The 27,673-nt window shown below is 48.5% G+C and overlaps 1 protein-coding gene across 1 annotated transcript in view; it reads left to right on the top strand.

Moving 5' to 3' along the window:
* Nucleotides 1-27,673, top strand: part of DNPH1 (2'-deoxynucleoside 5'-phosphate N-hydrolase 1) — a 58,571-nt gene that overhangs the window by 9,581 nt on the left and 21,317 nt on the right. The window contains exon 3 of the mRNA XM_029592818.1: nucleotides 22,123-22,233. Coding sequence (XP_029448678.1) covers nucleotides 22,123-22,233 — 111 coding nt within the window. The remainder of the gene's footprint in view (nucleotides 1-22,122; nucleotides 22,234-27,673) is intronic.

Below are 27,673 nucleotides of genomic sequence, written 5' to 3'. Positions count from 1 at the left end.
AAGCTGATGGGCCCACTTGTAAGACGAGTTAGCAAGGAGCTCACTCGTTAAATGCACTCCATTTCTTGGATCTTCAGTTCCAGTTCTCTTTCTGGCATTTGGACGCTCTGGGTAACCGCTCCACGGGGGCCCTTTCGCGTCTTGGCTATCCGCTCCTCGGAGGGCCTTCCTGCCTCGCACTTCGCCAGACCCGTTCCTCATGTTTCTCGCCTGGAACTTCCTTGTGTGAGTAGCTCCTTCAATACTACGATACCTTCATTGCTGAAGTCTCCAGGGTGTACCCCGTGCCTCGGGCCACTACCGTTCTTTAGCATCATTGCTTCTACACTTCCTCTGCTGCAGGATACTGCTGCACCTACTCAAGATCCTCAGTTGGTTCCTGTATCTCCGACCTCATCTACCTCGTCACCTACAGTACAGTTCCTCGGCATACCCCGCGCTGCGGGCCACTACCGGATACGTTCTTCTGAGGTAACTTCACCAGCTTGCAGGAAGCTCCTGGTGGACCCCGCGCTGCGGGCCACTACCGGATACGTTCTTCTGAGGTAACTTCACCAGCTTGCAGGAAGCTCCTGGTGGACCCCGCGCTGCGGGCCACTACCGGATACGTTCTTCTGAGGTAACTTCACCAGCTTGCAGGAAGCTCCTGGTGGACCCCGCGCTGCGGGCCACTACCGGATACGTTCTTCTGAGGTAACTTCACCAGCTTGCAGGAAGCTCCTGGTGGACCCCGCGCTGCGGGCCACTACCTGATACGTTCTTCTGAGGTAACTTCACCAGCTTGCAGGAAGCTCCTGGTGGACCCCGCGCTGCGGGCCACTACCTGATACGTTCTTCTGAGGTAACTTCACCAGCTTGCAGGAAGCTCCTGGTGGACCCCGCGCTGTGGGCCACTACCGGATCTTCTCATCTGCAGTATCACCCTGGGAACACCTTATTGCTATTTGAACTGTGTTTGCTGCATTCCCCGCTCCTCGGGTTATGCCTAATCTTTTCTCTTCTATAAAGTCTATCTTACAGCTGTGTTCCACGTCGCTGAGCCCACGCCCACTGACAGTGAGGCTCACGGGGCTCTTCCCTGTGGGCGGAGACATCTCTCACCTCGTCCCGGGGTTCACAAGTTCCTACAAAACCATAACAAGGGTGAAGCAACTGCCTCAGGAGGTTAAATTTTGGGAGCGGAAAGTATTCCCTCCCCCCCCCCCCGACCACCAAAAACCCCTGCGGTGGCTGCTTCCCTATCCTTTTTGATTTATAAAGTCAGCGGGGTTCCCACAGCCTGCTTGCAGGAAAATCCACAGCACTGTGAAATGACGTGCTGGCGGGGTTCCCAGTCCCTGCCAGCAATAGGAGGATCTAGCAGAGACATCAGCATTTCTCCTGCCGCCGGCGGCAGAAGAAGAGGCCCAGTGGTGCTGTCGGTGTTTCCCCCTGCAGCAGGCGGCAGAAGAAGGGGCCCTCACTGTGCCGCCGGCCCAGAAAGAGATCTAGTGTCTGAGAGAGACTGGTGTCAGCTCGACCCCACGTAGCAATAACACCAAGAAAAGGATCGATTAAAAAAGGACTTTATTGAATCTTGCCCGACTCTGGCCGAGCTTGTTTACATAGTATGAAGTCCCGGCGTGTTTTGGTTTGACGCTCGCAGTGTAGTTCAGTGGGTTAATTTAATATACTTTTGGCGGCCCTTCGTCTGATATCGAGAGAGTCACATTGCGATTTGCACATAAATACCCTTTGCCAAGGAACCGTGGGCCACATTTATACTATTTTCGGTGTGCAGCAGTTAGGCAAGTCATGTTCTGAATAATTGTTACTTTGTGTCTTTCATTTAGAATAAGATTGAATCGCAATTGTAGCCTTTCTGTATTTTTGATACAATTTAAAGTAGCGTCTCGGTCAGCCTTCAGTCTAAGCTTTTACTAGCAAGCACATCCCTATTTGTTAGCATCTTTTTTAAGAGTCAGAAAATAGACTTTTCTGCGGGTTGTTTTTCAACGTCTGGCTGCCGATTGACTTAAAATCAGGTGCACTTGATTTCATTCTTCAAAGGTTGATAAGTTTTAAAGTTATTTCATTTATACAAATTTTTTGGGCGGGCTTTTTTTTTAATATTGCGAGATTCGCAGTGATATCCCGCTGCAGAAGCGCCCAGGAGCATCAGTTCCACGGTGCCTGGCAGGTACTTTTGTGTAAAACAAGTGGTGTATTTCTAACCACCTTTTTCACTTTGTTTTAAGGCTCTGTGCGATATAAAGTGCTTTTCCAGCTCTGCCGCGCTTAAAGGAATGTGTACATAGTGGTCTTTCCACAACTACTATAATAGGTAAAGTCATTTAAGTACTTTTATTACAGATTTTTATTGTACTTAAAACTATGGTTTAAAACCATTTACATTTTTGGTTGAGTGTGTACTATAGATATTTACTTTATTTTTCGTTTTTATAGTTGTTTCCAACTAATGAATAATCTTCTCATACGCGGCTGTAGCATGTGAGACAGCTCATGAATGTGCCAATTGATGTGGCTATCAAGGTATTCAGATTTATGTTTTTTGCACTAAAGTCCATCTGTACATATTAATTTTTTTAAAGGATTTTTGCCTAAAACACATCCACATAATTCTTTTTCTTTTTCTTCTTTTTACTACTAAGGGATATTTTTAATATATTTTTTAATATGTTTTGCATTTCATTTTTCAATTATCAAGTTGTTTACATCTATATACTGTCTTCTCTCCTCACATGGTTAATTATTTCCTTTAATTCTGATCTTATCTGCCATTCTGATGTTTACACAAGTATGTATGTTTTATAAATTTTATCCATAAGTCTGTACATAGACATGTAAATTCATTTGTGTTAGTTTTGGAGTTTTTAGTGTTTGTACAGTATTATGGTATGTATTTATTTATTATTTTTGTTTATTATTATTTATTATTATTTATTTCATTCATATTTCATTTTATCTGTTGTCTCACATATTTATGTGTGTTTTATATTTATTTATAATGGCCCCTGAGGCAGCTCCTAGAAGAGCGAAACTCGGCCAGAGTCGGGATATTAGTCCTCACAAAATCTGCCTGCTACTCCGCGGAGTTGGGTTTCTCCTAAGCTTATTTTATTTTTCTGTAATTCTGTATTACAAGACTGAAGAGGGACCCCACGTGGATGGGCGGATAGTGGCATAAGTTTTCCTTGCCGGGCTCCATCTGATGATGTCACCCATGTGTGAGGACTAACATCCTGCTGTCCTAGGAGAACACCTGTTACAGGTAAGCAACTCTGCTATTCACATCCGGCAGATTAAAACCTCCAACAAGCAACACTTTGCCCTTCTTTCCCACCTTTTGGGTGTCTTCAATAAGTTCTCTGTCCAGTTCTTCTGTTTGAGTTGGTTGCCTGTATATCACACCAGTAAAATGGAAGCACCATCTTCTTTGTTTAGGATGTCCATAATGCTTCTTCTCTACCCTACGTCCTTAGCAATTCAGTTGCTTGGATATTGTGTTTGACAGAAAGAGCTACTCCTCCCCCTTTTCTGTCCTTAGCAAGTTATATCCCAGGATGGCCATATCCCAATCATGAGAATCAGTGAACCAGGTCTCCATGACAGCAACAATGTCCAAGTCCGTTTCTACCATTAGGGCCTGCAGGTCTGGGATTTTGTTGTCTAGATTACGAGCATTTGTAGTCATAGCTTTCCAGCTGCTCTTCATATTCACCTTTTCTGCTTTTTTGGAACTGATTTTTTTTCTTACTTACTCTTCCTGTTTTGCTTGGGGGTGACATGCCAGCTTCACTGGCCACCTCCTGCCACCCCACACCCTAGTTTAAATGCCTGGTAATGTATGATCTGAATTTTTCACTTAGCATCCTCTTTCCTGCCATTGACAAATGTAGGCCATCCTTACCATATAATCTTTTATTGCTCCTCTACACGGCGCTAGGCTCCAATGTATCTAAATCCACATTCTTTACACCAGGTTTTGAGCCAGGCATTGAAATTATCTGTATGGCATAACCTTTCCTTTCCCTTTCCACGAATAGGTAATACTTCTGAAAAGGCAATGGTCTTTGCCACAAGTCTAATCTTTTCCCTAGATTTTGGGACTCTTTCTGTACCTTATGGACACCGTTTCTAGCAAGGTCATTGGTCCCCAGATGAATGATAACATTGATATTAGAGTTCTTACTTTCTTCTATAATGGTGTTTGACCACCTGGTTTGCATTTCTATTAGCTGAGGATCCTGGAAGACAGGCAGTTAACTGTTGTGTCCCCATCAAAATGAATTCCCAAATTGGTTCCTCTGATTGAATCTCCCAGCAGAAGCAGCTTTCTTTTATGACATTTGATCATGTTGAAGCATTTCTGGGTGTATTGGGTGAATACTACCCTTTCAGACATCATTTCATATTTTGAATTGGACTTCTTCAAGAGGTTTATACCCAGTTATTTGGAGAAGGGAACTGCTCACAAGAGTTTTGTTGAAGAAAAGCCCCAGAGAAGGTGCAGTGGTTGGCCGAAGCAGAGGAGGCCTTCGGGCTGTGAAAGAGGCAATATGCTGTGAACTGCTCCTGATAAATTTGGACTTTCATGGTGCAAACCAATGCCTCAGAGGTAGGCCTGGGACCAGTTCAAGAGAAGGATGGCCAAGAACATCCTGAAGCATACATCAGGTGGAAGCTGATGCCGAGGGAGAGGCATTTCTTAACAGCTGAGAAGGAGGCCTTGGTAGTACTACCTCCTAGGACAGCAGTTTCCATTCATGATGGATCATCAACCGCTCGCTCTTATGGCTAAATCGAAGCAAGGAATCCAATGAGAGGATGATAAGGTGGTTCCTGGCCCTGCATCCCTTCAAATATAAGATCTGACATGGGACAGGATGGGAAAACACCAATGTAGATTTCCAGGCTAGAGAGGTGCCCCTAGTACAAGCAGGCGCTTATTCTGGTACGTCTGAGCTAAGAGGGGAAGGGTATGTGAGGGTGTGAAGCAGGGCATAGGAAATTCCCTCAGAACACTTTAAAGGACCAGCCATAGCTATCTAGCCTGTTCCTCCTTAACAACCAGCTCTGCAAGGGATTCTGGGTGAAGGGAAGCTCCCCTCACCACACTATAAGCCATCAAGGCCCAGAAGCTCCCATCCATAAGAAGAGGCCTCAGGGAGAAGACAGGAAGCCAGTGAATAGATGTACCACTGATATTTGATGCTTGTGGTACTGCGTTTGAGGTCTGCTGAGGTAAGCAGCTTTTAACTATTTCTCTTTGTGTTGTATAAGTAAAGCTTTGTGTGTGTGAACCAGCCAGAGTCTGCTTCTTTACATCCTCCTTGCTGTTTCATAAGCCATGGACACTCTGTTACCACATATAGTGGTAGTAGTGGGACCCTCCTAATCTAAGTGGGAAGCAGAGAGAGAAGCCTGCCCACATAGAAGAAAAAAAACAAATGTACAGGATTATTTATTTCTGGGGACTGGCTGCAGGGACAGTCCAGGAGTCCATATAACAAGCCAAGGGGGCTAATCCCGTCTGAAGCAGATACGGAGACCGGCAGATAGGCCAGAGAGGTTTTTTTTTTGTTTTTCTCTCTCTCTCTCTCTCTCCTTCCCAAGCATGTCAGCAAACTTTGCTGCTTGCTCTGTGGAGGAGCAGGGAATATGGAACAAGTATATGGACCCCCAAATACTAGCAAACTACAGACCAGTGACAAACTTACCTCTAATGGCCAAATTAATCAAAAAAACAGTACAAACACAGTTATCTGAGCACTTAGATAATAACAATATCCTTTACCCATCCCAGCACGGTTTCCATAAGCACTATAGTACTGAAACTCTCCTACTCGCACTAATGGATAATATACTAAGAGGGTTCGACAACGGTAAACAATATATTCTGATATTATTAGATTTATCTGCAGCTTTTGACACAGTGAATCATATAATACTAATCAAAAGGCTCGAAGAAATAGGTCTACAAGACAAAACAATCAAATGGTTCAGATCATATCTAAATAACAGAACATTTCAAGTTCAAATTAAAAACATGCTATCCGACAAGATTACCTTGAAAACAGGAGTCCCACAAGGGTCAGCACTATCCGCTACGTTGTTTAACATATATCTTCTGCCACTATGCCATCTCCTCGCTGGACTTGGAATCATACACTACATCTACACTGACGACATCCAGTTAATCCTACCAATCGATGAAACAATTGAAAAAACAATAGGCCTAGCCATGATGTATCTAGATATAATAAAACAGCTTCTAAACCAAATGGAGCTAATAATCAACATTGATAAAACCGAATTTATACACTTAGAAAGGAAAAGCATGAACATTACACAAACCCCAATATTTCTCAACAACCACCAACAAATTGACTTAGCAAAGAAAGTTCGCAATCTCGGAGTAATAATTGACAATGAACTAAGCCTCAAACAACACGTATCAATAAAGGTTAAGGAAGGATATGCTAAACTCATGATACTAAGAAAACTGAAACCATTACTATCCTTACCAAACTTCCGTACTGTACTTCAATCTCTGATTTTCGCCAGCACAGACTATTGTAATGCTTTGCTACTAGGCCTACCCAACACTACAGTAAGACCTCTACAGATTTTACAAAATGCTGCAGCGAGAATTCTCACTGGAAAAAAACAAAAGAGATCACATAACAGATTCACTCGCCACCCTACATTGGCTTCCCATAGAACAAAGAATACAGTTCAAAGCACTGTGCTTAATACACAAACTCATCCACGACGATAAAGCAGAATGGCTGAAGACAGCACTTAGAGTACATGTCCCACACAGAAATCTAAGGTCAGCAAACAGAGCACTCCTTCCCATTCCTTCTGTGAAAACCGCAAGACTGACCCAAGTGAGGGAGCGAGCGCTGTCTCTAGCCGGTCCCATATTATGGAACTCCATGCCCCTGGCCCTTAGACTCCAGAGCAATCACAAACTTTCCAAAACACAGCTCAAAACCTGGCTTTACATACAAGCCTTCAAGAAAGAAAACTGATGCGGGCAATGAAGTAAAAGTTATGAGGCATAAAGCACCGAATGCCTAATTTTATAAATCCTTACTGAATTATTTCAACATTTTTTTTAACTGTAGGCAACCTTCAGGACATATTGCTATGAAACACTTAATCCCCCTAATAAACGCCTTATTGTTACCGAATACTATTGGCACCACCTATGTAATGTACGACCCATATTTTTTACTGGTGCCCTATTGTAAACCGTTGTGATGGTGAATAACTTAATGACGGTATATAAAAACTCTTAAATAAAAATAAATAAATAAGTAATACAGACCCTTGTGAGGGACAAAAGCAGTTACAAGCTATTGTGCAAGCCCAGGGGGCTTTTCAGCAAAACATTCTAGAGAGCATGAGTGCCCTGCAGGCTTCCCTGATTGTTGTACAGGAAAGAACCCAAAACAGTGCTGCGTTGGCAGAGGTTTTACAAGCTAGGACCATCCGACTGATGCAGCTGTTCTCCTGATACCAAAGATAGGCCTGGGGGGAAGACCTGGAAACTTCAATAAACTTTGAAAGGACTGCTTGAGTGGCAGTGGCAGAGTGACCGGAGTCCTTTTGGATCATTTATTTGGGGAACCTATTGACAGGCAGTCAGTCCTGCTGGAAGGCTGCCATACTGGAGAGAACAGGCTGGAACCCAGCGGCATGGGATCCTCTGCCCGCGGAAAGTCCCCAAAATCTTTTCCACCAGGACATCGAGTGTAAATGGATAAAACTGGATTTATTTATTTATTTTTTTAATTTTTATATACCGGAATTCCTGTATGCAATACAAATCAGTCCGGTTTACAAGTAACGAAAAGGTTGCCCTGGTCTGGTAGATTAGACTGGGGTTTTTTTTACATAGAACATAGAACAATAACAATCAACTATTGAACATTATTACAAGGAACAGTGAAAGTAACAATAGTATTTAACAAACATATAATATTATTATAACATTATTCGTGTTCACGTTTTACAAGGAACTTTGGTAGCGTAAATAGTCTGCAAGTAATCGGTTAAATAATATAATATGAAAGGATGACTTAAATAAATAGATATTGTGAATGGAAAGTCAGGCCTCAAAGTGACCAACATCTTCCTCCTCAAGCAATTAATTGGTGGTCCACAGCCAGTCATGTAGCAGTGGGTACGCCAGCAGTCTAATCTGCTCCTGGAGTCTGCTGTGGAGATGGCCGATGCCTTCGGTCAAGCTTTCTGTAAGCTAGCAGCAAAGCATTCTGTGGTGCAAGAAAAACAACCTTTGATGGATTCATGGGGCCGCACAGGGGAAGCTAAATGTCCCGAGAAGGGATGAGCAATAAGTGGAGACTCCCAGGAGGGTTTCCAATGTGGACAATGAGGCCACATCGCCAAGGACTGCTTTTTCAAAGAGAACGGGCCTATGGATGTTAACCCAGCAGCGTGGCCCGTAGAGGGGTCTCGAGTTCACAGGAACCAAGTAAAGTGCCCAGAGGGGGGACAGACCCTGGAGTTAAACCCACAGTGGACCCAGTGGAAGTGGAGGACCACACAAGCCCTGGGTGGACTCTGGTCTGGTGGGACCCAGCCAAGTAAAGATTGATTGATAAGAGAAGAATGGTAACTCTCGCCTGTGTACCTAGGAAGCAGAGATGATACCAGACAGGCCATGCTCTATTGAAAACCCCAGTTGCCTCGTCTCCCATACCTCATGGCACTTGGATGGGTCTACCCATAGTTTGAGGCAATCTGGGATCACCTCATGTCTAGCCTGAATCCCTCAGACTGTAAGGAAAGCTCCCCATGCAACAGTTCGGGTTTATACCGTAAAAAACCTAGGGCAGTGGATTCCCAAAACAAGCAGCAAGGAAAGCATCTCAGTCAGCTACAAGCACTAGTGAGTGCTGTAGGTAAGAGCCAGGGAAGTGGGGTCCTGTGCCTGGGAGCTAGCCCAGGGACAGGCAAGGCTGGGCAGAGGGGGAAGGTATGTCAGGCAGGGTATAGTAAACTCTCTCAGAACACTTTAAAGGGGGGGATTGAGAGGCGAGCATTTTTCCACCCTTGCTTCCTGTACCTTTGGCGGCCTGGTGCCTGTTTCAGCTGAGTTCCCTGACTGTCCCAGGCATCTGACGTCATCTACCCGGGATGTCAGGAGAGGCCATTAAATTTCATTATGTTGCCTAAGTGCGCGCGGCTCTGTTTTTTGCCGTCGACTATTTCCAAGTAAGTGCTCTCCTCTTTCAATTCTTCGGTTGCTTTCCAGTCTGGCATTATGAGGAAGAAGAGAAAGGGAACTGTTTGATTTCCCTCCCTTGATCCTTCAGCTCCCCCCCTTCGATGTCCCACTCGACCATTCCAGGATATTTTCAACCCTCAAGCTCAGGGCTGGTTCAGCTAGACAGGTCTTCTCCTGTCGCTTCTGTGAATGCCATCTCTCTAAGCCCTGACCTCCGCCCACCACCTGTTCTAGAACCTGCTCTAGTGTCTGGACGTCAGGTGAATCAGGAACTAGTACAAGATGTTCCGGACGATTCCCCTGTGGGAGGGAGTCCAAGGTTTGTTGTTGTCATCCAAGATTCCTACTGGCAATTTGTCTTTTGCCAGTGCCTCAGAGACCAGCACAGGTCACCATGGTGTCAGTCTGGATTGCCATTAAAGGACTGGAACAATCGTTGGGGACTAGATTTGATAATTCAGTTGCTACTGTTGCTCAAGTTCAAAATCTGATTTCTGGGCAAGATCAAGCTTTTAAAGGCTTCTACGCAGCACATTACTCATTTCGAACAGAAATGCGAGACCTTAGGAAACACTGATGTGACTTTGGTTAAGGACCAAGAAGTTTGTCAATGTAGATTGGAAGCTTTAGAGAATTGTTTTAGGTGTTTGCATTTGAGGATATTAAATTTTCCTAAATCTGTTTCAGTATCTGCAGTAGAGTTACTTCAGAAGTTCTATACTGAGGTCCGTAATGTTCCTCAATCCTCTATTCCACCTATTACTGAAGCTTTTTACTTACCATCCAGGCAGGTTTCTTTACCTCCTGGGAGTCCTTCCTCGCAAATTAATCCTTTAGATAATCTCACAGCTTTAATACAGGATTCTCAAAATATCTGGCTATGCAACTTTATTAGTTGTTTTTGTTCTTGAATCTGACAAAATTTGGACCATGCAGATGTTTTTCTGTCTCATGGAGAAAAGAGTTTTAGGTCAACATCTTGCTATTTTCCCCGACATTGCTACGAGAGCAACCCAATTAAGAAGGAAAGCATTTTTGCTTAAAAAACGAGTGATTGATATAGGAACGACTTTTCTTCTTCCGTTTCCATGTAAGTGTGTTCTTAAACTTGGCACCTATAAGTATATATTTTTTGATCCTGACCAATTGGAAGGCTTCTTGCAAAACAGGGAAAGACCCCCGTTCCCTGTACGTACCTGGATCAGTCCAGACAGTGGGTTATGTCCCCAATCCAGCAGATGGAGTCAGCACAAGCTTTGAGGGGGCGTATCCATATATACTACTACCCCCTCTGCAGGAGTTCAGTATCTTCTGACTCCAGCAGATGCGAGTAGGGGAATCAGGCTTCCCCTCCTTTTCCTTTTTCTTCACTTTCTTGCTTGATTATGGCTTGTTGTTGTCTTTTTCTGTGGATCAAGTTTGTATCAAGTTTGTATTAAGTTAAAAAAAAAAAAAAAAAAGGCAGAGTTCTTTCAACTTCTGGGGAGTGGCTTATCTTCCTTGTCTCTTCTCTGCGGCCTTGCTGTTTATTTCTCGTTGCAGCCAGGGGTAAGTTTGTTTTTCCTTTGTAGTTTTTTCCTTCACAGCTCAGCCCCCGGTGCCTGTGAAAGCCGGTGGAGCCGGCCTCTTCGCTCTTTACTCCCTCATCCGCGGCCATTTTACAGCTCCTCATGGGCTGCTGAGCCATTTAGGGAAAGATGTCTGGGGCGGGTCGTGTGGCCGGGAAGGCCCCCCCGCGGCACCCTCCTCTATTTTCGGACAGCGGGCCGACCGGGCCCCCCCGCAGCGGCGCTTTTGTGCGCGTGGCCCCCCCCCCGTGGCTTTTTCTTTTCTCCTACAGCGATCCCGATGCCGCGGCCGTCCCGCTGTGCGGCCTGCGGAGACCCGGGGTCCCGGATTTCCCGGGAGGGCATCTGTGCACGATGCCTTCCCGGGGGGGAAGGTACCTCACAGTCCCTGACTGATTTCTCTTTTTTGCCCGGGCGGCGCGGGCCGGCCACTCCGCCATTTTTGGCGGGAACGGCGGCCATTTTACATTCTGAGCGCCCTGAGGCGCAGGCCACGAGGGGGAACGAATCCCTGGAGGCCACGAGGGAGAACGGATCCCTGGAGGACTCTACCAGCGGGGGTGTTCCCCCGATTTTGGTGCAGGAACCAAGCACCCAGAGCCAGGGAGCAGGAACCACGCCGCCCCCGAAGCGCACCCGAGCAGGCCGGGGTTCTCTCCGGAGTTTATCCTGCTCATGCATACCGCTTATCTGCAGGGGCTGGAAGCACCTGTGGGACTCCCCCCCTCCTAAGATCCCTCGGATGTCGCCCTCGACGCCGGCCCCCCCCGACCCTCCGGGAGTGGGGGCCTCCCGCCTCCCTACCCGGGTTCGATCCACGCCCGCGGCAGTGGGGGCGGTGCCAGACCCAGCGGGACATGGACTTGACCTCCCGGACGGACGACCTCATCCCGCAGATCATCCAAGAATTAGATTTGGACCCGCCACCAGACCCGCCTGCCCCAGTAGCTCCTGCTGTCGTCACTTCTTCAAGGAAGGGAGATCCTGTCCTGGCGGCACTCCGGCCGAGGGCTCGGGCTTTTCCATTCATGACTCGTTTTTACAACTTCTCACCAGGGAATGGGACACCCCGGAGGCCTCCCTGAAGAGCAGCCGGGCTATGGAAAAGCTGCACCCGCTCCCCGAAGATTTCTGGACCTCATCAAGGTCCCAAAGGTGGACTCCGCAGTGTCGGCGGTCACGAAGAGGACGACTATCCCAGTGACGGGAGGTGCGGCGTTGCGGGACACACAGGATCGTAAGTTGGAAGTTTTCCTTAAGCGGGTTTTCGAGGTCTCACCCCTCACGTCTCAGAACCTGCAGTCCGATGAGGCTGCCCAGGCAGATCGGCTAGAAGCCGCGGTGGCGTATGGGGCGGACGCCTCGTACGACCTTTTTCGGGTCCTCGCAAGATCCATGGTTTCGGTAGTGGCAGCACGACGACTACTGTGGCTACGCAATTGGGCAGCTGATACGTCCTCTAAGTCGAGTCTGGGCTCTCTTCCCTTCAGGGGCAAGTTCCTCTTCGGGGAGGATTTGGACCAGATCATCAAGTCCCTGGGGGAGAACGCTGTTCATCGCCTGCCGGAGGATAGGTTTCGACCATCCAGAGCATTTTCTTCTTCTCGGACCAGAGCCAGAGCGCAACGGCGCTACAGGGGATACAGACAGGCGGGCTCTCGGTCATCCGCCCCCAGGTCTCAGCCCTGGTCGCGCTCCTTTCGCGGGCGTCGGCCCGCACGCACTACTCCCGGAACCGGGAACCCCTATACCAAGTCTTTACAATGATGCCAGTCTCGCCCACTCCCCTGTCCCCAGGATTGGGGACCGACTAACGTATTTCTACGCGGAGTGGGCACGGATCACCTCGGACCAGTGGGTCCTGGATACCATAAAACACGGCTACGCATTGGAATTTGTCCGCCCCCCGCAGGGAAGGTTCATCTTTTCCCCCTGTGGCTCGGACCTCAAGAGAGGAGCGGTGCTGCTGACTCTGGACAGACTCCGGGAGATAGGCGCTATTGCGCCCGTGCCCTTCGGAGAGGTGGGCTCGGGCCACTATTCCATCTATTTCGTCGTACCAAAGAAGGACGGTTCCTTCCGGCCTATCCTAGACCTCAAGGAAGTCAACAAATCCCTTCGAGTCGTCCGGTTCCGCATGGAAACGCTCCGGTCAGTGATTAAGGCGGTGCATCGGGGGGAGTTCCTCTCCTCCCTGGACTTAACGGAGGCCTACCTGCACATTCCCATCCACCCGGACCACCACCGTTTCCTTCGTTTCAAAATTCTGGACCAGCATTTTCAGTTCACAGCTCTCCCGTTCGGATTGGCGACGGCGCCGCGCACCTTCACCAAGATCATGGTAGTCGTGGCGGCAGCTCTCCGGAAGGAGGGCATCCTGATTCATCCTTATCTGGACGATTGGCTCCTCTGGGCGAAGTCATTCGATCATGGACGCTCAGCGGTGACTCGAGTAGTACGGTTTCTACATTCCCTGGGATGGGTAGTGAACTTCTCCAAGAGCTCCCTCATGCCCTCGCAACGCTTGGGTTTTTTTTGGGGGCGACCTTCGAAACCCTACTGGGCAAAGTTTTTCTGCGCCAGGACAAAGCTCAATCCTTGCGGGATCACACACGACGGTTCTCTGCGTTACCAGAGCCCACCTCCTGGGACTACCTGCAACTCCTGGGAGTGATGGGGTCCACCATCGACCTTGTACCTTGGGCTTTCACGCACATCAGGACCTTACAGTGGGCACTCCTCTCCCGTTGGAAACCAGTATCGCAGGACTACCAGATGATTCTCCTGCTCCCGCAGAATGCCAGGGACAGTCTGGGCTGGTGGTTGGATCCGCCGAACCTGGCCCGTGGCGTGTCCCTCGATCTGCCAAATTGGGTGGTGGTGACCACCGATGCCAGTCTAGCAGGCTGGGGTGCAGTCTGCGATCGAAGCGCCACGCAGGGGACGTGGTCCACGGTGGAGGCGAAGTGGTCAATCAACCGTCTGGAAACCAGAGCGGTCCGGCTAGCTCTGCGACATTTCCTCCCGCTTCTTCGGAACCGGGAAGTCAGAATCCTATCGGACAACGCTACCACCGTGGCCTACATCAACCGACAAGGAGGCACGCGCAGCCCGCAGGTCGCGCTCGAGGCGGCGCTGCTGATGCAATGGGCGGAGCGTCATCTCGTCCGGCTAGCGGCCTCGCACATCGCCGGTGTGGACAACATCCAGGCGGACTTCCTCAGTCGTCAACTGCTGGACCCCGGAGAGTGGTCTCTCTCCGACAAAGCGATGCAACTCCTCGTCCATCGGTGGGGGGCCCCCCACTTGGATCTGATGGCGTCCGCTCTCAACGCCAAGGCTCCACGCTTCTTCAGTTGCCGGAGAGAGCGCGGCGCGGAGGGAGTGGATGCCCTGGTCCTCCCGTGGCCGCCACATCTTCTGCTCTACGCTTTTCCACCATGGCCCCTGGTGGGCAGGATGCTCCTCAGAATAGAAAGCCATCAGGGGACCGTGGTTTTCGTCGCCCCGGAATGGCCCATGCGACCCTGGTTTGCGGACCTGCTACAGCTGGTGATCGACGGGCCAATCAGGCTGGGGCACCTCCCCCAGCTCCTACATCAGGGCCCGGTATTTTTCGAGCAGGCAGAACTCTTCTGTCTTGCGGCCTGGCTTTTGTGAGGCGCCGCCTCCGGCGTCGGGGCTACCCGGAGGCGGTAGTATCCACGCTATTGAGGGCACGAAAGACATCGACGTCGGCGGCCTATGTTCGAGCTGTGGTGTACCAGCCAGGCCACGAGACCCGCTAAGGCTTCTGTACCTCAGATCCTTCAGTTTCTACAGGCGGGGGTGGAAAAAGGGCTCGCCTATAATTCACTACGGGTTCAGGTGGCCGCCCTTGGCTCGCTGTTGAGCGATGGGGGCTCTCTTCTACAGTATCCTGACATTGCTCGTTTTCTCAAGGGTGTCAAGCATATGCGTCCTCCGTTACGGGACCCTTGTCCCTCCTGGAAGTCTTAACCTGTGCTTCGCTCCCTGTCGGGACCACCGTTCGAGCCGCTGCGCAGCGCAACGATAAAGGATCTCACTCTCAAGACTGTATTTCTTGTGGCCATCTGTTCCGCTCGACGCATCTCGGAGCTGCAGGCTCTGTTGTGTAGAGAGCCCTATCTCCGTTTCTCCGACTCTGGAGTTTCGCTTCGCACCGTTCCCTCCTTCCTTCCGAAGGTGGTTTCTGCATTCCATGTGAACCAGACGGTGGAGTTGCCATCCTTCTCTTCCTCAGAGCCGAAATCTCTCCGTCTCTTGAATGTCAAGCGCACTCTGCGCCTCTATCTGGAGGCTACAAATGAGTTCCGGACCTCTGACCATCTCTTCGTACTCTGGGCCGGTCCTAAGAAGGGGTCTCAGGCCTCGAAGACTACCATTGCCAGATGGCTGAAGGCCGGCATTGCTGCTTCCTACATTGGGGCGGGTCGGACTCCCCCACCCGGAATCGTAGCGCATTCTACACGTTCTCAGGCGGCTTCCTGGGCGGAGGTTCGCTCGGTATCCTCGCAGGAAATTTGTAGGGCAGCCACCTGGAAATCGTTACACACGTTCTCGAGGCACTATCGTCTGCACCTCGCCTCTTCAGTCTCTGGACACTTTGGCGAGCAGGTTCTCCGAGCAGGCCTCGCAGGACCCCACCCGATTTAGGGAAGCTTGGGTACATCCCACTGTCTGGACTGATCCAGGTACGTACAGGGAAAAGAAAATTATTACTTACCTGCTAATTTTCGTTCCTGTAGTACCATGGATCAGTCCAGACGCCCACCGCGTTTGGGTTCTTGATCCTGCTCAGCTCTGCGCTACTTCTTGCTCGCAGTGTTCTGTGTCTTCACAGTCGTTTCTTTTCGCTGTTTTTCACAGCTCCCTACAAGTTGGTAGGATGTTTGCAGTTACTTGTTGCGGTTACAATTGTTTTCATTATCTGTTTCCACAAACTTGATCCTTCGGGGGTTTCTACTCTGGCTTTGATATACTCGATACTGAACTCCTGCAGAGGGGGTAGTAGTATATATGGATACGCCCCCTCAAAGCTTGTGCTGACTCCATCTGCTGGATTGGGACATAACCCACTGTCTGGACTGATCCATGGTACTACAGGAACGAAAATTAGCAGGTAAGTAATAATTTTCTTATAGTAAAACCTTGAAAATAAAGAGTTTAAATAAAGAACCGGTCATAGCTCTTTGGCAAGTTCTCCTTAAGAACCTTAAGCTTTGCAAGAGATTCTGGGAGAAGGGAGGCTTCTCTTACCACAGGATGAGTCAGGGCCCAGAAAGTTAGAGAGGCCCCAGGAAGATAAGAAGCCAGCATGTAGGCGTAACTACTGCTGTTTGATGCTTGTGGAACTGCATTTTAGATCTGCTGAGGTAAGCAGCCTTTGCACTGTGTCTTTTTGTGTTGTGCAAATAAAACTGTGTGTGTGAACGACCTGGAGTCTGCCTCCTTCCATTCTCCTGGCAGTTTCACAAGCCGTGGCTGCTCCCAGTTACCGTAGAGGGAGTTTGAGGATGATTGAGTGAAATCTTGTGGCCTGGTTCGCTACTGTTGGACACAAGATACTGGCCTTGATGGACCCTTGGCCTGACCCAGTATGGCATATTTACCGTATTTTTTGCTCCATAAGACGCACTTTTCCCCCCCCCAGAAGTGGGGGAGGGAAATGTCTGTGCGTCTTATGGAGCAAATGTAAAAAACCCCCAGAAAACGAACTACGACACCCCCCCCCCCCCAAGACTTGCCAAAAGTCCCTGGTGGTCCAGCGGGGGGGTCCAGGAGCCATCTCCTGCACTTGGGCCATCGGCTGCCAGTAATCAAAATGGCGCTGATGGCCCTTTGCCCTCACTATGTCACAGGGGCCGACCAATGGCAGCGGTAGCCCCTGTGACATATTAAGGGCAAAAGCTATCGGCGCCATTTTGATTACTGGCAGCCGACGGCCCAAGTGCAGGAGATCGCTCCCGGACCCCCGCTGGACCACCAGGGACTTTTGGCAAGTCTTGGGGGGGTCAGGAGGGTGGGGAGTTGTAGATAATTACATTTAAAGGGTTAGGATGGGGGAGGGGGGTTTGTTTGTTTTTATCCCACAGAAAGAGAACGATAAAAGTTTTCTGATCCAGGGAGTGGACCGAAATGGCCCTCCCCAGACCCGAAAACGAAACGGGGACAAAATAATTGTATGCACTCCCCTAATTTGCTCCATAAGACGCACAGACGCCCGGGAACAGAGCCGGTTTAGCCCACTATATATTTTATTTTTTTTTTAATTTTCCCCCTCTGAATCCTAGGGGCGTCTTATGGAGCGAAAAATACGGTATATTGTTATGAGCAGGAACCACGCTGACGCCAACCTTTTCTCATGCAAGTTCAACTTTATTAATATAATCTACAAATAATACTAGCAACAGCCGCCTAACTTTGCAGTAATAACATTGAATACAACTTCTCAGAGAGAGCTGAGGAGCTGCTACTCCTGAAGAGGCTGGGCCTCCTGGGCTTACACTTTTATCCCCCACCCACAGCGCTCGCTCTCGTGCTAGGATTTAAGGTGGACCAGGCTATGGAGGGGAAATTGGGTCACTCCTTCACAGGGAGCATCTACTGTAAGAAACTCCAAAGCTCTCGGTCTGGTCCTTAAGACCCAACCCCACAAGGGTTTCTGGGATCAGGGAAGGTCCCTTCAGCCGTGCATAAGAAAGCAGGGCCCAGGAGGGTGGAGGAGGCAGGAAGCCAGCTGACATCCAAACCAGCCCTGAAAGCAAATAAAAAAAGAGAGAAACAATTTCAACAACTACAGACCAGTTTCAAACCTGCCAGCTTTAGCCAAAATATTTGAAAAGCAGTTTTGGCAGAACTCTCAGATTATTTAGATACCAACAATTTATTATTCCCAGCACAACACGGCTTTAAGAAAAACTACAGTATAGAAACACTATTACTGGCTTTGCAAGACCCGGTCCTACCTGGTTATGTCTCAGGCTGTGCATATCTTCTGGTCCTGCTGGACCTGTCAGCTGCCTTCGACACAGTTGATCACAACATCATGATCATTAGATTAAAAGAAATAGGTATAAATAGCAATGTTCTAAAATGGTTTTCATCATTCCTAATGACCGCTCCTATAGAGTAAGAATCGAAAGTTACGCATCCGATTCATTTAAATTAGAAACTGGACTACCGCAAGGATCATCATTGTCAGCAATACTGTTCAATATATACATGCGTCCACTTTGTCTTCTGCTATCGAGCACGAGCATTAAATATTTTGTGTATGCGGAAGATATCCAGTTTCTAATAGCAATCAATATATCCATAGACCATTCGCTAAAATTACTAGAAATGTATTTTTCTAGCATTACACAACCATTGCGACAAATGAAACTTGTCCTAAATCCAGACAAAACAGAAATCATCCTTCTAAACAGAAAAATATCAGATGTACCCTCTCTCTTCCTATTGCTGATCTAAACGGTCAGATAAAAATTGAATTCTCTGAATATGGTTGTGACTTAGGTGTCATCACAGACAGTACTTTTTCAATGAAAAAACACACAAATCTGAAACTCAAGAATGGTTATCTCAAATTAAATACGTTAAAAAAACTAAAACCATTATTGCATCGTGATGATTATAGAACAGTTTTACAAACACAAATTTTCAACGAATTTGATTATTGCAACTCCTTACTACCTGGTTTACCTCAGACCACAATCCGCCCATCACAGATTCTGCAAAGTGCACAGGTTGTAACAAATTGGATCATTTCACCTCAACTCTACAATCTTTGCACTGGCTCCCCATTAAATAGAGAGCCCAGTACAAAATCACAACTCTTTATATAACAAAAATCTTACTTGGTTAAATGCGCCCTTACATCTTTACCTACCCAATAGAACGTGATGGCAAATAAAGGTCTCCTACAGATACCACTGGTTAGCGGAGTGCTCATCTGAGTGAAAGGGAAAGATCTATCTCCGTAGTCTGGAACACCATGCCCGTCGAGCTAAGACGTGAACCAGATATTAAGATCATCAGAAAGGCATTAAAAACGTGGCTATTCGGCACCACTTTTGCAGAGACAGAGATAGGTTAACAGTGAAGTTACGTTAACCTTGCTTCTCGGCCTCACAGCAGGACAGTATTAGTCTAGTTCAATTTTGTATTTTAAGAATGATTTTTAATGTAGTTTGTGTGTGTGTTATTTGTCATTACATACCTGTATTTTTAAATTATGGTGAACTGCCAAGATTGTCTTACCAGACTGATGGTATACAAATAAAATAATAATAATTTCTTATGCTTGACTGATTTAACACAAGGGGCTGCTGAGGTAAGAGGCCTATGCTGTGTTGTGTTTGTCCTGTAAATGAAGCCTTTTGCTTGTTTAGAAGCAGCCAGAGTTGGCCTCACTTTCTACTCCTGGCTGTTTCCCAAGCAACCACAATGTGGCTAAAGGAACATGACTGGTGGATGGACTTGAAGATCTCCATTGTAAACTTTGTAGAGTAGGAAGTGTTATACGTACAGCGCTGGGTGCACATAGCAGCACTATAGAAGCTTTTAATAGTGGGGACGAGCATGGAGGGGTTACATTGTGAGGACGGGCATAGAGGGGTTACATTGTGAGGACGGGCATGGAGGGGTTACATTCTGAGGACGGGCATGGAGGAGTTACATTCTGAGGACGGGCATGGAGGGGTTACGTTGTGGGGACGGGCATGGAGGGGTTACATTCTGAGGACGGGCATGGAGGGGTTACGTTGTGGGAAGGGCATGGAGGAGTTACATTCTGAGGACGGGCATGGAGGGGTTACATTGTGGGAAGGGCATGGAGGGGTTACGTTGTGGGGACGGGCATGGAGGGGTTACATTCTGAGGACGGGCATGGAGGGGTTACGTTGTGGGAAGGGCATGGGGGGGTTACATTCTGAGGATGGGCATAAAGGGGTTACGTTGTGGGAAGGGCATGGAGGGGTTACGTTGTGGGAAGGGCATGGGGGGGTTACATTCTGAGGACGGGCATAGAGGGGTTACGTTGTGGGAAGGGCATGGAGGGGTTACGTTGTGGGAAGGGCATGGAGGGGTTACGTTGTGGGAAGGGCATGGGGGGGTTACATTCTGAGGACGGGCATAGAGGGGTTACGTTGTGGGAAGGGCATGGAGGGGTTACGTTGTGGGAAGGGCATGGGGGGGTTACATTCTGAGGACGGGCATGGAGGGGTTACGTTGTGGGAAGGGCATGGGGGGGTTACGTTGTGGGAAGGGGCACGGGGGGGTTACGTTGTGGGAAGGGGCGTGGGGGGGTTACGTTGTGGGGGGGTTACATTATGGGAAGGACATGGGGGGGTTACGTTGTGGGAAGGGGCACGGGGGGGTTACGTTGTGGGAAGGGCACGGGGGGGTTACGTTGTGGGAAGGGGCGTGGGGGGTTACGTTGTGGGAAGGGCACGGGGGGGGTTACGTTGTGGGGGGGTTACATTATGGGAAGGACATGGAGGGGTTACGTTGTGGGAAGGGCATGGGGGGATTACGTTGTGGGAAGGGCACGGGGGGGGTTACGTTGTGGGAAGGGGCGTGGGGGGGTTATGTTGTGGGAAGGGCACGGGGGGGTTATGTTGTGGGGGGGTTACATTATGGGAAGGACATGGAGGGGTTACGTTGTGGGAAGGGCACGGGGGGGGTTACGTTGTGGAGGGGAGTGCAGGGAGTGGCGTGTGAGAGGGGTGAGTATTTATTTATTTATTTATTTATTTATTTGTTTTTATATACCAGGAGTTCCTGTATACAATACATATCACTCCGGTTCACAGGTAACAGGGATAACTACCGCCGGGTGGCGGTTTACATGGAACAGATCATGGAAAATATCAAACAATTGATCTATAATAAAGAAGAACACAAACTAAGCTCAACTTTAAACACATAAATGAGGCAAATAATAATAATAATAATAAAATAAAATAAGGCAGAGAACAATACATTAAAACCAAAGGACAGGGGTTGTTATATCTTCTAGTTCTTAGCTCTCTGGGAATGCTTGCAGGAAGAGCCAAGTCTTGAGTTTTGCCTTAAAAGTAGTATGGCACGCTCAAGGCGGAGGTCTGGTGGTAGAGAGTTCCAGAGAGACGGGCCCGCAGTGGATAGGGCGCGTTTTCTCAGGGAGGATTTTGCAGATTGGGTGATCATTCTGTTCTGGTATGCCCTTCTAGTTGGCTTTTTGGAAGAGTGTGGTTGAAGCTGGAAGGTTAAGTTGAGTGGAGAGATGCTATGTAGGGTCTTATGAATCATCATGCTGCTTTTGAACTGTATCCTGTATTTAATGGGAAGCCAATGGAGATGCTGGAGGATCGGGGTGATGTGGTCTTTTTTTTTGGCGTTGGTGAGAATTCTTGCTGTGGCATTTAGGACCATCTGGAGGGGTTTAGTGGAGCAGGCGGGAAGTCCCAGCAGGAGTGAATTGCAATAGTCTAGTTTCGGGAGAATGATGGCTTGGAGAACTGTGCGGAAATCTCTGTAGCGTAGAAGTGGCTTTAGTTTCTTTAAAACTTGTAATTTAAAGAAGCATTCTTTAGTAGTGTTGTTTACGAATTTATTGAGGCTGAATCTGTTGTCTAGGATTACTCCCAGATCTCTGACTTGCGGTGAGGTGGTGTATCCTGAGGTGTCTGTAGAATTGCTGTGTGTGCAGGGAGTATGTGCAGAGAGTATGTGCAGGGAGTGGCGTGTGAGAGGGGTGAGTATGTGCAGGGAGTGGCGTGTGAGAGGGGTGAGGAGTGGCGTGCGAGAGGGGTCAGTATGTGCAGGGAGTGGCGTGTGAGAGGGGTGAGGAGTGGCGTGCGAGAGGGGTCAGTATGCGCAGGGAGTGGCGTGTGAGAGGGTGAGTATGTGCAGGGAGTGGCGTGTGAGAGGGGTGAGGAGTGGCGTGCGAGAGGGGTCAGTATGCGCAGGGAGTGGCGTGTGAGAGGGGTGAGTATGTGCAGGGAGTGGCGTGTGAGAGGGGTGAGGAGTGGCGTGCGAGAGGGGTCAGTATGCGCAGGGAGTGGCGTGTGAGAGGGGTGAGTATGTGCAGGGAGTGGCGTGTGAGAGGGGTGAGGAGTGGCGTGCGAGAGGGGTCAGTATGCGCAGGGAGTGGCGTGTGAGAGGGGTGAGTATGTGCAGGTGCTTGGTGGGCTGCTTGCATGAAATCTGTATTTGGAGCAGGGGGGTGCTGGGCTGTATTTAACGCGATCCTGGGCCTGGGTGACGTTACTGTTTCTCTTTTGGCAGTGGTGGTGGCGGAGGTAACGCAGCCTTCGTTGGGAGTTGGCTACGAGCTGGGACGTGCTGTGGCCATGAATAAGAAAGTCTTCTGTCTCTTCCGACCAGCGTCTGGGCGAGGTGAGTCTGGCTGCTGTCGTAAGAGGGGAATCTGAGACTTTGGGGGATGGGCAGTCCCGGATGCAGCCTAAATGTCCAGCATACAGGATACACCACCCTGCCTAGTGCAGCCAACGCCGTGGTTGGGAGCCTTCAGCTGTCTCACCCTCATTTTAAAACCCAATGAACCTAGATGAAGATTGCTGAATAGGAATCAAGCAGCTTTCTTTCTTGAGTTAATTCCTTTCTTAATTGCTCATTGTCTGGTTGCGCCAGCAGCCCCCTTAGGCCTGTACTAATATAAAATACTGTACGTTGCTGCCAGCACTGTCATATCTTTATCCTTGTGCCTTCAGTCTATGGCGGACAGACAGACAGACAGCCTGAGCATCAGCCCGGCAGCGCAGCCACTCCAGTCCTCCACCATTAAATGATGGGGGGATGGGAGAGCCCGAGAGAGAAGAAAGCAGGCAGGAAGTGAGGGAGATGGAAAGGAGTCAGGGCTGCCGGGGAAGCAGGAAAAACAAAGCTCAGAGCCACCTAAAGAAGTTTAGGAATTAGGAAATGGTGAAGGGAGGGGTGAGAAGAAAATAGCCCCCAACCCTGCTGAGAAATCAGAGAGAGATGAGCTCAGAGGAGGAAGTGCAAGGGTTTCAGAGGCTGCGCAGTCCTAGAGAAAGAGGGGGGGGGTGTTTCTGTGATTTCAGTCTGGTGGAGCAGGATCCCTCACGGGGGCGGGGAAAAGGGGTCAGGGGCAGCTGCTCAGTATGAGAAAATCAGCGGTGCTGCGGCTCCCTGGGCCCGACTCTCAGGTGCAGGCGCCGTGCTGTGCTGTGAGGAAGTTGGCAACGTTTCGTCTCCTTTGCAATAAGCGCCTGTATCTCAGTGGCCCTATACTCACTCTCACCTGCCCAGGAGACAGGGAGCTCTGCCCCTTGTCTCTCTTCACTGTGAAGATTATATCTGAGCAGTAAGACCTTCGGCCCGTGTTAGATGTGCTGAAAGCAGCCTACATTTATACAAAGAGAGATGTATTGCACCAGCCCTTGGGAATGCAGCTTGCAAGCTTGCTCAGTTTCAGCAGCCTTAAAGGGTCTGGGAGTATGAAGCGGCCACCTCCTGTCGCTGGATCAGGGAGAGGAGTCAGCTCCTGCTAGCAGCCCACAGGACCAGGGAGAGGAGCCACCCCCTCCTGCCAGGTCATCAGAGGAAGGGGAATAAAGAAAACGCCCCTGAGAAGAGTGGGTGCACGTTGGTGCTATTGCCTGTACCGGCAGGTTTGTGGGTTGTCACAGTTTTCTGTAATGTCCTTCACCATCGCTGCATGCACGGAGTCAGTGGGATGCAGGACATCTGGATTGCACAGGGCAGTTGCTCTGGTTCAGAAAAACACATGACAGGATCATTCACTGTTTGGCTCTGTGTTTACAATTAAATGCAGCGGTTCCTCCCCTCTGTTCTCTGTAGAAACGGCGGAAGAGTGAAATTATGTAGGCTTCCTGCCTACTGTTCAAAGTACAAGGATGTTCAGAAGAGAGAGAGAGGCTGCTGTGTCACAGTGCTGACAGCTGCAGCCTGTCTCATGTCACGCTGCAGGAAGGTGGCTTATGAGTCAATTTGGTGTCACTTATAGGAGAAATTACTTAACTGATAATTTCATTTTCCTTAGTGTAGACAGATGGACTCAGGACCAATGGGTTATGCTCCCTTGCCAGCAGATGGAGATGGAGTCAGGTTTCAAAGCTGACATCACCCTAGATACAGCCCTGCAGTGACCTCAGCCATTCAGTATTAATAGAAACACAGAAACATAGAAATGACAGCAGAAAAAGACCAATCAGCCCATCCAGTCTGCCCAGCAAGCTTCCACACTTATTTACTTATTTTCCCATACTTATCTGTTTCACCAACCACCAAGTTCAGGGCCCTTGTTGGTAACTTTTTGATTCAAATTTCCTGCCATCTCCTGTCATTGATGCAGAGAGTAATGTTGGAGTTGCATCAAAGGTGAGCTTAAGGCTAATGGTTAAGGGTAGTAACTGCTGCATCAAGCAAGTTACCCCGATGCTTGTTTACCCAGACTGCACAGATCAATGCCTTGTTGGATGTTGTCTGAATGTAAATCCTCTTTTCCACATTTCCCCCTGTCGTTGAAGCAGAGAACAATGCTGTATATGCATTCAAAGTGATGTATCAGGCTTAATTGGTTTAGGTAGTAACCACCGTATTGAGTAAGCTACCCCCAGGCTTATGTGTTTACCCAGACTGTGAAGTTCGGTTCTTGTTGGTTGTTGTCTGAATGCAAATTCTCTTTTCCACATTTCCCCTTGCCATTGAAGCAGAGAGCAATGTTGGACTTGCATTAACAGTGCAAAGGCTTATTGAGTAAGGGTAGTAATCACCAGGTGGTAGCCTCCATTCCAGCAAGCCACCCCCATGGTTCTTCTCTTCATTCCCATCTGTTGCGTTCGTGCCTGCTTTCGGCCTCATTCCACCCTCTCTAACTGTGTGGCGACTCCCTCCATGCCTGATGGATGGCTTGATGCCGCGGCTTCTCCATGCCGGTTCTTCCTGGCGTGCCTGGGCCGGCTCGACGCTGCGGATCCGCCATGTTCCTGATGACGTAGGGTGCGCGCACTCTACGAAGTATGTACCAGCAAGGGCGCGTACCTCAGGGGCGTTCCCCTGTATTAACGTCATCCGCTTCCAACATAAAAGGTCTTTACTTTTGCTAACAGATTGCGTTAGCAAGGACTCCGATTGGACTAGCTTTGGCTGTCCAAGACTACTTTGCACCCAAAGGATTGCTTGCGGGATTTCCTTCGGACCCGCTTCACTCTTGCAACATTGCCTCTTCGAACCTACCAGGGGTACCCGCTCCTCGGGGGCCTCATTCTCTTTCTCTATTTCAGATTACAGAAAGGAACCGGTACTCGCTCCTCGAGGGCCTATGTTCCTAAACCCTCTGAAGATGCTCTATTGCCTGGAAGCGATCGCAAGAGACGGACATTGTGAGTTATTATTTCAGACTACCGATAGGAAACGGTACTCGCTCCTCGAGGGCCTATGTTCCTGAATACTCTGAACATAAGAACATAAGAAAATGCCATACTGGGTCAGACCAAGGGTCCATCAAGCCCAGCATCCTGTTTCCAACAGTGGCCAATCCAGGCCATAAGAACCTGGCAAGTACCCAAAAACTAAGTCTATTCCATGTAACCATTGCTAATGGCAGTGGCTATTCTCTAAGTGAACTTAATAGCAGGTAATGGACTTCTCCTCCAAGAACTTATCCAATCCTTTTTTAAACACAGCTATACTAACTGCACGAACCACATTCTCTGGCAACAAATTCCAGAGTTTAATTGTGCGTTGAGTAAAAAAGAACTTTCTCCGATTAGTTTTAAATGTGCCCCATGCTAACTTCATGGAGTGTCCCCTAGTCTTTCTACTATCCGAAAGAGTAAATAACCGATTCACATCTACCCGTTCTAGACCTCTCATGATTTTAAACACCTCTATCATATCCCCCCTCAGTCGTCTCTTCTCCAAGCTGAAAAGTCCTAACCTCTTTAGTCTTTCCTCATAGGGGAGTTGTTCCATTCCCCTTATCATTTTGGTAGCCCTTCTCTGTACCTTCTCCATCGCAATTATATCTTTTTTGAGATGCGGCGACCAGAATTGTACACAGTATTCAAGGTGCGGTCTCTCCTTGTCCAGAAGCTATTGCATGTACAGACATTTGTGAGTTACTATTTCAGAAGGTATATAGGAAAGGTACTCGCTCCTCGAGAGCCTAACCCTTTCCAGCTACTGAGCTATCTCAAGACCTTATGTGAGTTATCATCTAGTACTGGCTATGAACACAGCATACCCTATCTATTCACCATCTATAGTCTCTTTACAGCTCAGCAACCTTGGAATCACAGTTCCAGTATCTGAGGGATTTTAGCCCTGCCGGGCACACCAGCTCACTACTGCCACCTCTGGTGGTTATGGAAAAGGTAAGTTGATTGGTGGTAAATAAAAGAGCCCACCCTTTGACCCTTCCAATGAGACCAAATGGCAAGCGTGGTCTGTAATGCGACTGGTGTGAAATTCAGAGGTCGCCAAGTTTGCTTTGGCTGCCAAAATAAAGCTTGGAGTGGCATGACCCCAATCATTGCCTGCTCTAAACATACCCATTGCTTAATATCATTCTTGTGGTAAGTATCAACAATCGCCCTCATGTGCGCCGCGCCCCCTGATACCAGGCGAGGTTCGGGACCCCCCTACCCCCACTCTTACGAGGGAGAAAGAGGACAGCACGCGCAACCCTAGGTGGTCTTTTGTTCCAAATATAATCAAAAAACTTATTTTGCCACACTTTGAGTATCGCTTTCGGAACTGGGACAGGTAAAGTGGAAAATAGATACAATAAACGTGGTAGGACATTGATTTTTAAAATCGCTATGTGACCCATCCATGAAAAGTGTTCCCGCCCCCAACTATGAAGATCACGCTCAATTTTCTGCCACAGTGGAGCATAATTATGATCAAACAGCTCTGTCAATTTAGCTCCGATCTGTACTCCCAAGTATTTAATAGATTGTTTTGCCAGCAGAAGTGAAATGCTGCTGCTATGCGGTCCACTTCTAAAAAGGGTAGAGTAAGATTTAACAATTCAGACTTGTCATGATTAACTCGAAACCCAGCCACTTTATGAAAGGCCTCTAGCTCGCCCACCACTGCTGTTAAGGAATCATAGGGGTTTGGTCAGGGTAAATAGGACATCATCCGCAAAAAGCGACATTTTGCAGTGGATACCCACAAGTTCCACACCAGTTACACTAGAGGAATTACGCACTTTCGTGACCAGGGGCTCTAGGAAGAGGGCAAATAACATCGGCGAGATTGGACATCCTTGCCTAGTACCTCTCTGAATATCAAAGCAGGAACTGTAGCCTCCGTTCACCTTCACCCGAGCCTTCGGGGAGTCATAGAGTACCCTCACCCAGTGTTGGAAGTATTTGCCAAATCCCATTTTTTGTAAGACTTGGAAAAGAAAAGGCCAATGAACAAGGTCAAAAGCCTTTTCGGCATCGATAGCTAACAACACTGCAGGAATTTGTTTACCCTGGACCCAGTCAATAATATCAATGACCTTCCGAATATTATCACTAGCCATCCTAGATGGGACAAATCCAACCTGATCGTTATGAATCAAGCCCGGCAGGATAGACTTTAGGCGCTCCGCTAAAATTCGTGCTAGAATCTTGCGGTCAAGATTTATCAAAGATATCGTTCTGTAGGAACCGCAAAGCTCAGGATCCCGCCCAGGCTTGGCTATAACTTTGATGCCTGCAACATTAGCATGGGCTGCGAGACCCACATGACCTCTCAGCGAATTGAACATTTCTGTCAGAGGGCCAACTAAAGTGGGCGCTAGTTTCTTATAATAGGCCCCTGAGAGATCATCAAG

Source organism: Rhinatrema bivittatum, chromosome 3, assembly GCF_901001135.1.
Source record: "Rhinatrema bivittatum chromosome 3, aRhiBiv1.1, whole genome shotgun sequence".
In the NCBI taxonomy this organism is placed as follows: domain Eukaryota; kingdom Metazoa; phylum Chordata; class Amphibia; order Gymnophiona; family Rhinatrematidae; genus Rhinatrema; species Rhinatrema bivittatum.
This window is presented reverse-complemented; position numbering and strand designations above follow the sequence as displayed.